This window comes from Zalophus californianus, chromosome 2 (genome assembly GCF_009762305.2).
Source record: "Zalophus californianus isolate mZalCal1 chromosome 2, mZalCal1.pri.v2, whole genome shotgun sequence".
In the NCBI taxonomy this organism is placed as follows: Eukaryota; Metazoa; Chordata; class Mammalia; order Carnivora; family Otariidae; genus Zalophus; species Zalophus californianus.
Window position 1 is genome coordinate 129749607 of NC_045596.1, and position 10101 is coordinate 129759707.

General features: G+C 35.1%; 1 protein-coding gene across 1 annotated transcript; it reads left to right on the top strand.

Annotated features, from left to right (window-relative positions):
- Nucleotides 1–1704: 1704 nt before the first annotated feature.
- On the top strand, nucleotides 1705–9853 carry FGB (fibrinogen beta chain). Its single transcript, XM_027598090.1, has 9 exons — nucleotides 1705–1914; nucleotides 2137–2157; nucleotides 4952–5143; nucleotides 5615–5798; nucleotides 6734–6961; nucleotides 7506–7619; nucleotides 7991–8116; nucleotides 8321–8606; nucleotides 9220–9853. Exons 1-9 carry the CDS (start codon nucleotides 1843–1845, stop codon nucleotides 9449–9451), a joined length of 1455 nt encoding a protein of 484 aa, XP_027453891.1. The 5' UTR covers nucleotides 1705–1842; the 3' UTR covers nucleotides 9452–9853.
- The last annotated feature ends 248 nt before the right edge of the window (nucleotides 9854–10101 follow it).

Genomic DNA, 10101 nt, shown 5'->3' on the forward strand with positions numbered 1-10101 from the left:
GTCTAATAATGTTACCTTAAAAGAAAAAAAAATTGTTTTAGTCTTCTTATCAGATAGTCTTTTCAAATCAGCAGGAATCTGAAATCATTAACATAAGACCCTGTCCAGATTATTAAAATGAGCTTTTTCTCAGTTACATTTTGAAGAGAAATGTTCTTGCGTCTTTTTTAAATTAATACACACATGTATTTGCTTTTATGGTCAGATGTGTATTCTTCTAAGAAAAATTAAAACTAAGCTAATCTTAAAATACAATATTTACTCAATACTGATTAATAGGACACAAATTTGGAAAAATCCAGAGAGGTATTTTACTTAATTTAAACGCAATACTTTGCTTCTGTAAATTTGAGCTAAAAGAATTTGGGGGTGCAATCTCTGCTGCTCAGAGAAGAGTAATTTAGTGGGTCTCATACCATTATCAAGAATCTGCTTCCAAGCATGATTTATAAATGAAGGGATTAAGAGGTACAAATTTGCATTATAAACTGAGTCATGGGGCATGAAAAGTACAGTGTAGGGAATAGAGTTGATAATATCGTAATAACTGTGTATGGTGACAGGTGGTTACTGCAGTGAGCATTTCCTAACATATATAATTGTAGAATCACTATGTTGTACACTTGAAACTAATATAATACTGTATGTCAACCCTACTTCAGTTAAAAGCATACTCTCCTGATTTAAACCTGGATAACATGCTTTCAAAAAATTATTTTTTAAATGTTGCGAGAATGTTTTACTTTCCGTACTCAACACACACATACGCACACACAAAAAATGCTATAAAGCAATACACTTTCTGGGATTTATTAGTGTTGTTGACTTTGAGTTCCCCATTGACTCTTGTAGGAGTTGCTAATCCAGATTGCAACAAATAAATAAAAAAATAAGAGAGGGATTTGGTGGCTTACAGGAAATAATGATAGGAAATGGACCACATTTAGTGTCTGAGCCTCTATTTGAAATAGATGTATGAAGGCTTCACTAATGGTAAAATAACATTGTCTTTATAAACAATATAATATACTGTAAAATATATATATATAATGTAATATAAAAATAAATGTTAATTATGTGTCCCAATCACAATAATAATGATTTTGATTTAGGAATCTGTGCTCTTTTAATTATTTCAACAGTTGTTTGGAATTTTCTGAACACTTTAACTTATATTACTAAAGGACAAACTGTGGAAAGAAGTGAGAGCAAAAAGAGAAGTTGACATTTTTCCTTTTGATGTTTGTCTATCAGAGTATAAGGCCTGAGTTATTAATTTTCCTATTCTGATCAATGTCTAAAAGAAAGTTTAAACACATTGTGATATATTATTCTTAATGTATTGGCCTCTTAAAACTTAATTACATGATTGCCTCAAAGCATAAACGTTTGTGCTATACTTTTTGTGAATTCACAGTTTTAGTGGATTCCTTGTGAGTAGGTCCAAATTTTTGTGCTTAGATGAAAAATGTTTATTTCTTCACACATTCTTTGTGAGCCTGTGCAGCATCTACACTAATTTACTGGAAAGGTAATACACACTTCTTTGAGGAATGTCCTAATTTTTCCTCCTAATGTCCACTTAAAAACTGTGGTGTTTCTAAATTCAGCCAACAGAGAATAGTTGTATGACAAGTAAATAAGTCTTGCTGGGAAGATGTTGCTTAAGTGATAAAATGGTTCAGCCAACAAGTGAACCAAAGTGTTAAATATTAACTAAGGAAGGTAACCATTTCTAAAGTGCTATGTAACAAAGGACTCAGCTATATATAGGACTGAAGATCTCTCAGTGAAGTCCACAAGCAAAGGACGGTTTCTTGGAACTTCCAAAAATTTAAAACCATGAAGAATCTATTATTGCTATTATTGTGTGTTTTTATTGTTAAGTCACAAGCTCAATATTATGACTCTTCGGTGACTATTTTAAACTTATTATATTATTACTAATATTATTAATATAAAATATAACAGTGTAATCATATGAATATCTTAATGAAATTAACCTCGATTTTAGTTATGAAATGCAATTGTTAATCTCAGGGACCCATTTTATTTAAAGAATGTTACATAGTATTTCTTACATAAAAACAAAATAATAATTTCTTGTTTTCTGGTTTCTTACCTTTATTTTCCCAGGATGAAAGAGACAGAGCTGCGGTAAGATTGTTTTTCTCACTTGTTATCCTGAGTACTGTGATTTTCATTTAATTCTAGCAATATGTTATTACAATTATGAGGACAAATCTGAGAATTTTGTGGACTATAAAATAATGAAAAAGCAGTATTCTAAGAGAAAAAAAGCTGTGATAGATTACTCTTTGGTGAAGGAGAGTAATATATATCTCTTGAAATTACTGGTGACTTATGAATGGAAATTGTAAACTAATCTAAAAGCAGAATAGACCAAGTACAGTGATATAAAATGAAGTAATTGGGTTTTTTCAAGTGAGAAAATCTAAATCATAAGTAGTGTTTATTGTTATTAATAGTTATGAAACACATAGCTCAGTATAATTTATTCATTTGTGGAACAGTTTTTCATCAACTACTATCTTTGCTGATTTATTTCTCTTGGTTTGAAGATAACAAAAATATAGAAATGTATTTAGGGAGATAAATACTTAAAGGATTTTAATTTTATTCTCAAATGAATCATGATCAAATTTCTTGTATATAACATAGTCTGTCACACTAGAAATAAAGAGTATACAATAATACTTGAAGGAAGTGATTTGTTCAGATCATTTGTTGAATTTGAAGGAAAGCTAAGTTGTTTTAATTATCAAACCATACAGATAAAAAGATAGTTGTCTGGTTAATTGCATTAGGTAAGAAGAATGTAAAGAATGTGTAAGAGTAAACTTTTACAAATACTTGGCTAAGCACTTTTACATTTCTACTCACCAGCTAATCCTTACAGAGATAGTTTACTAGTTTAGGCTCCCAAATGGATTTTCTAGTTTTTGTTTTTTCACTAAGTGATCTTCATGAACCTAAATATCCACAGAATTTCTTTAAATATTTTTAATTCCCCTTTCTCTGGTAAAGCTAGACCATCAATGCTAACTAATGGCACTATGAAATAGAAAGAAAATATTTTTCTTCTACTGTAATTTGATTTGCAATAAAAGATGAGGCACATTTCATAAAATTCCTGGTAGAACAGACCAGGACCACATGAAATATGTATATTTTCCCCAACTCCTAACACGTTATTATTTTTATTACAATTACACATATCCCAATACTATAGTGACGAAGCAGGGAGATCTGGAGCCAAATTGCCTGGGTTGGAAGCTTTGCACCCTCTCACTAAATGTTAAATATTATTATAACTTAATGAATAAATGACAGTAAAATTCAAAATAGAGTCATTGCCTGACTTCTAGGCTCATGGAATAGCTGGAGGGTTTAGCTTCTGCTTCACATCTAGTCATTTGTTAATTTGTAATTAGTGTAATTTAAAAAAAAGTGGGGGCGCCTGGGTGGCTCAGTTGGTTAAACGACTGCCTTAGGCTCAGGTCATGATCCTGGAGTCCCGGGATCGAGTCCCGCATCGGGCTCCCTGCTCAGCGGGGAGTCTGCTTCTCCCTCTGACCTTCCTCTCTCTCGTGCTCTCTACCATTCTCTCTCTCTCTCAATAAATAAATAAAAAAATAAAAAAAGTGTAATTGCTAACAAAGACTGAAGGACAATCTAGTTAATCCCAGCCAACACTTTTATGTTGCATTGCATATTTTCCACTTCATTATCTTTCAATGTAATATATTTTAAGTTAGCAAATAATTTTAACCGCATACCTTGAGAATTATTTTAGATATGAGAAAATTATGGTGTTTGATAAAGAAATCATGTAGGAAATTTCAAGAGAATGGTTTAAGCAATAATTTCGTGGATATAAAATAAGATTGGAATTAGTGGAGAAGCCTTTTGAACTGTAGTACCTATTATGTGTTATTGCAATAGAAATAGTGAGTACTTACTAGGTGCCCGGTGCTCTTTGGAGGGTGTCACATGTGAAGTCGTTTAATCCTTACAATCATCTTATACAGCAGATACTGTTATTATCCCTCTTTTACAGATAAGGAAACTGGAGCACAGATACCATAACTTGCCCAAGATTTTGTAGCTAGTAAGTGGTAGGGTCAAGATTTGAATCCAAGCAGTCTGGCTCCAGAGTACCTTATTCCTCTCCAAACACGCTAGAGTCAAAGATTGTCTTATTACAAATAAATCCCAAGTAAATTTCACTTTGAATAAATCTGTATTGCCTCTTAAATATTGTTATATAGGAGTTAGGCAAATTAATCAATTCATAAAAACTGAAAGTGGGAAAATAATGAACAATGATTACAGGCATTTAGTAATCTGGATGGCCTGAGAATATTTATTCCTCCTGACAGCGTAGATGCCTTACTATTTTATGTATTCCATTGTATAGGTATCAGGAATCTAAGGTCCTTACTATTCACAGTCTGATGTAGCTTTATTTTAAGGCTTCTTTTTAACAAAACTCCCTCTGGGGCAATAGCTTTTCATGCAGTTTTTCTTTCTATTGTTACTGAGGAGACCTAAGCAGCCTATTGATTTAAGAACAATGACTAGCCAGCTGATGGACCTTAAGCAAACCATTAATTGTGTGATAGCCTAAATTATAAATAGAGTGTATTGGAGGGGCACCTGGGTGGCTCAGTCATTAAGCGTCTGCCTTTGGCTCAGGTCATGATTCCAGGGTCCTGGGATCGAGCCCCGCATCGGGCTCCCTACTTGACGGGAAGCCCGCTTCTCCCTCTCCCACTCCCCCTGCTTGTGTTCCCTCTTTCACTGTCTCTCTCTCTCTCTGTGAAATAAATAAATAAAAATCTTTAAAAAAAATTGAGTGTATTGGAATAGTTACATGTCAAATCTTTGATAACACTTTTACATTTTATTTCTGCCTGGTTCCCTGAAGCCCACTGTGAATGCCCGTGGTCACCGGCCCCTTGACAAGAAGAGGGAAGAGGCTCCCAGCCTAAGACCTGCCCCACCTCCCATCAGTGGAGGTGGCTATCGGCCTCGTCCACCAAAAACAGCGGCTGGCCAAAAGAAAATAGAAAGAAAAGCTCCTGATGCTGGGGGCTGTCTTCATGCTGACCCAGACCTGGTGGGTGCACTGATGTTTCTTGTCGTGATGGGTCTCCCATGCAGAGAATGCTTATCTTCATCATGGCTTCCTAATGTTGTCTTGACCCACATCATCATCATTATTTTGTTTCTTTATTTTGGACATAACTACAAAACTTACTGGGCCTTGGGTTAAGCGTTCCTTTCTAGTCTTCTTTAGTCTGAGCCCAAGATTGTAAAAATTATTCTTAATTTTGTATTTTGCCCACCTCATTTGTTCAGGTGGTAAAATTTTCATAGTCCAATTTTATTTATTCTATGCTAAGGACTAATTTTAATCTTCATAGGAATATGTTGAGGTCTCTAGAATTTCTGGACCTATATACAGAAAATCAAATTACAAGTTGTTATATTGGCTAATGATATCATTGAATTTTCACCGTGTACTATTTTCACAAATACCCATAATCTGAATCCTTTATCTAATGCGTGCTATTTTCTTTGTTTGCAGGGAGTGTTGTGTCCTACAGGATGTCAGTTGCAAGATACTTTGGTAAAACAGGAAAGACCAGTCAGAAAAAGTATAGAAGAGTTAAATAACAATGTGGAGTCCGTGTCCCAGTCCTCTGCTAGCACCTTTCAGTATATAACTCTGCTAAAAGAGATGTGGAAAAACAGGCAGAAACAAATAATAGGTAGATATCCTGTGTTTTATGTTTGATACTGCTATAAAATTGGAACTTCTTGAAATGCATGGGAATGCATGATTCTGAGATCAACACTTCTAGATTAGCCTAAATAACATCCTATTGCTTTCAGTATGAGCCTGATTACCCTAAGGTTCTCACTTAGCCACCTTTACCTGCAGCTTGCCATATAAGTACCATTCAGCACTTCTTCTCAGCTAGAATCAATTTCTATGAAAAATTCACCATGAGTCCTTATTTTCATTCTATAAGAATTTTGTGAATCAGGAGACAATATTCAGATTCAAATTTAGCATTTATAGATTTAATACTTCAGGTTTTGAATATAAGAGGGTAATCTATGATGTACTCAATGGTATTGCAGATAGCGCTACCAAATCTTTGAATCTTGAGATCTGAATGTTGAGTGCTATTGGGTGGGTGGTTAGGAATCAGCTAGTGAGTAAGCCTGGCATAGGCACCTCAGTGAGTAGCTTATCAAAATTTGGACATTTTTCAAAAGTATCATGACATTCTTCTTGTAAATTTCAAGGTTCTACTGTACTTATGTGAGATGAATAAGTAAATCAAGTGTATCCAATCCATATGATGTTGAACTTCTGAGATGGAAGGCCTAAACACTGCTTTCTCCTCTTTTCCTCACCAGAGAAATAAAGAACGTTTTGTATTTATTATTAGGCATAATTTTTAGCTTACACCTAAGGTAAGTTACTAGTATAGTAGCTAGACTTTATGTTAATTTGTATATGTCACAGGTGAAATAATTTTCTCTCGTACAACTACATGTCATGATTGCCTGACAGTAACTCTGTGTCTATTAACTTATTCTCAGAAAATCAAAATCACAACTGTATGGTTGAATACCTGTAGGTTTTTTATTGGGAGAAAATGCTTACCATTCCTTCATAATTTCATTTTTCCAGATAATGAAAATGCAGTAGACGAGTACTCCTCAGAGCTGGAAAAGCACCAATTATATATAGAGGAGACTGTGAACAACAATGTCCCAACAAACCTTCGTGTACTCCGTTCAATCCTGGAAAACCTGAGAAGCAAAATACAAAAATTAGAATCTGATGTCTCAGCTCAGATGGAATACTGCCGCACCCCATGCACAGTCAGTTGCAATATTCCTGTGGTGTCTGGCAAAGGTAACTAGTTAATAAACGTATTTCTAGAGGGTTCCAGAACAAATACTCTCTAAAAATAAGAGAACTTCAAAAAGCTTAGTGGCTCTTCCCCAACCAATCCTAATGACATAAGAGCACATCATGAAGATATCCCTAAGCATGCTGTGTTCTGACTTAGCCTAATGTATTCGCCAGTGTTTGATGAATAGGATGTAGTGTAACAATGGTGGTCTCTCCACCTGGCTAATGTGCGTGTTTGCTTGGGTAGGTGGCAGAAGCATGGGTGGGCGTAGGAGTTTCTCCATCCCATGTGTTCTGGCAGGTTATGTATATCCTAGGACATAAAAGGTGGAGAAGGGCTTGTTTCATCCCCTTGGGAAATAGAACTCAAAACTGAGTTTGATTTTTAGTAAAAGGATGATTCGGTTTCTATAATTTATTCTCAAATGTCTTAAATAAAACATTCATCAGTAATCTGTGTCATCAGTTATCTTATAAAATTGATGACTAAAAATCAAGGAGTTATGTTGTTGTTCCTTGAACATATGTTATCTTATGTTTGCAGAATGTGAGGAAATTATCAGGAATGGAGGTGAAACATCTGAAATGTATCTCATTCAGCCTCACAGTTCTCTCACACCATACAGAGTATACTGTGATATGACCACAGAGAGTGGAGGTAAGTATTCCATAGTTGTTCACCTATTATGCTGTAATTGTTTTGAAACCATACAATGCTAAGAAATAAGACCTAGCTTTAATACACCTAACAATGAGCCATTTGACTTGGATTTTATTTTTTTATATTTTAAAGGTTATAAAATACCTGTGATTCACAATTCACAATTTGGGGGTAAGATAAAGCACTTGAGATCTCCAAAGATTTTAAGTTTTCCTTTCATATTCATTTCCTTATTGTATCCATTTTGAAGCACTTAACATAGGTGGGCATAAAATAAATTAAATAGGTGAGGAATTCAGACATTCTCCCCGAAGTGAGATTATTTGTTATTGGTGAATATGTGCCATTTTTGTTTCTTTCAACCAAAGGATGGACAGTAATTCAGAACCGTCAAGATGGTAGTGTTGACTTTGGCAGGAAATGGGATCCGTATAAACAAGGATTTGGAAATATTGCAACCAATGCCGATGGGAAAAAATACTGTGGTCTACCAGGTAAAAACTGGGAAATCAAAATAAATTATCCCATTGGAAAATTTTTTTGTTTCCATTTAAAAACTATAGTGCTGAGAGTCTGTTTTTAGGAGGTTAAGAAGAGTTTACAAAAAGATTGTGAAAACTAAAGATAAGGGAAGGAAGGCAGTTTTTAATTTCCAGAGGTGTTGTTTTTGGAGAGACTTAATTTTATTTTTCCTTTAGGTGAGTATTGGCTTGGAAATGATAAAATTAGCCAGCTTACCAACATGGGACCCACGGAACTTTTGATTGAAATGGAGGACTGGAAAGGTGACAAGGTGAAGGCCCTCTACGGAGGATTCACTGTACAGAATGAGGCCAACAAATACCAACTCTCTGTGAGCAAATATAAGGGAACAGCTGGCAATGCCCTCATAGAGGGAGCTTCTCAACTGGCTGGAGAGAATCAAACTATGACCATTCACAACGGCATGTACTTCAGCACGTATGACAGGGACAACGATGGCTGGTATGTATGATGTCTTTCATCCCTGCTTTAAAAGCCACTAAGAATGTTGTGATTGGGATCCTCAATGGCAGCTCATGTTATTGATAACTGTCATTTCTTGGGTGCTTCCTCGGCCCTAGCCACGATACTAAGCTCTTCATGTGTCACTTTCTAAACCATTTCTGCTATAAGCTTGTCATTATTATCCTCACTTGATGGATGAAGTTCAGAGAGACAAAGTAACTTACCCAAGGTCATACAATGATAAAAGATGGAACTAGAACGAGAGCACAGTTACCTTCTGTGTAGTGAGCATTTAGATAAGTTTCTCTGTCTGTATGTTCTAAGGTATAGTATATTAGAACCTTCATTTTGTTTTCCAGGGTTCTCTAATACTAAAGGAGCTGAAAGCTGACTTGTCAGTTTAAAGAAACAAATGCAGATGAACTTGTCACCAGGCCCAGTTCTCTCTCTTTCTTGCTATAGGGCAGAGGAGGCCTTTTGTGTTTTAGTTTGATTTTACTTATAAAACCAGAGTGAAAGAGTACTGTGCATGGCACTCTTCTGTGGGTATTTTGCGAAGAATTAACTCAACAGCACTGCAGTTCTAATAACCCCAAACATTTCCTTTCAGGATAACTACAGATACCAGAAAACAGTGTTCTAAAGAAGATGGCGGTGGATGGTGGTATAATAGATGCCATGCAGCCAATCCAAATGGCAGGTACTATTGGGGCGGACATTACAGCTGGGACATGGCAAAACATGGCACAGATGATGGAGTGGTATGGATGAACTGGAAGGGGTCCTGGTATTCAATGAAGAAGATGTCTATGAAGATCAGACCCTTCTTCCCACGGCAATAACCCCCAAAACATAAATTTTTATTCTTCTATATGTAACACATTTTTGTATATTATGTCATTGGAATATTCTTTCACACACTGTATCCCTCTGAAGCTATCAAATGGTTGTGAGTGTGACTTTTTGGGAAAAGTATTTAGGCGAAATGACATTAAAATGGCACATGAGTTTCTTTTGTATTCTTCATTTGTATTATCTCACTGAGAACTAACTGAAACAATAATTATGGACAGTGTTCATAATTTCAATTTCAGTTGATTGTAGAAAGTTTCAAATTAGGAAGAGGAATTTTCTGTCCTTGTTCAAAAGTCCACTTTAAAGACTATTTATTTATGTAAGATCTGTCACACACAAAAAAACTTTCAAAAAGATTTATTAATTAAACCAGTCTCTGTTACAATAAATTAATGTATTCTTATTTTGTAATCCACATGACCAATGAGTTAGGCTTTGAACTTGTGAGAAAAGAGGAATAATCACAACTTTAAGTAGCTAATAAACTAACACTGAACATATGAAGATTCAAAATCTCACTCTGCATCATGGGAAAACCACTAATCTGCCATTTAGCTAGACTTTGGGATCAGAAATCTCAATAGGACAATGAGGGTTCAGTCTTCATCATTTGTTTTTTGGGAGGAATAGTGCGGTA

What these genes read in the sequence shown, in the direction of transcription:
- FGB (XM_027598090.1), top strand. Translation starts at nt 1,843, where the DNA reads ATGAAGAATCTATTATTGCTATTATTGTGTGTTTTTATTGTTAAGTCA. An exon ending in CTCAATATTATGACTCTTCG is followed by an intron (nt 1,915 to 2,136) that starts GTGACTATTTTA and finishes TTATTTTCCCAG; the next exon opens with GATGAAAGAGACAGAGCTGC. An exon ending in GACAGGGACAACGATGGCTG is followed by an intron (nt 8,607 to 9,219) that starts GTATGTATGATG and finishes ATTTCCTTTCAG; the next exon opens with GATAACTACAGATACCAGAA.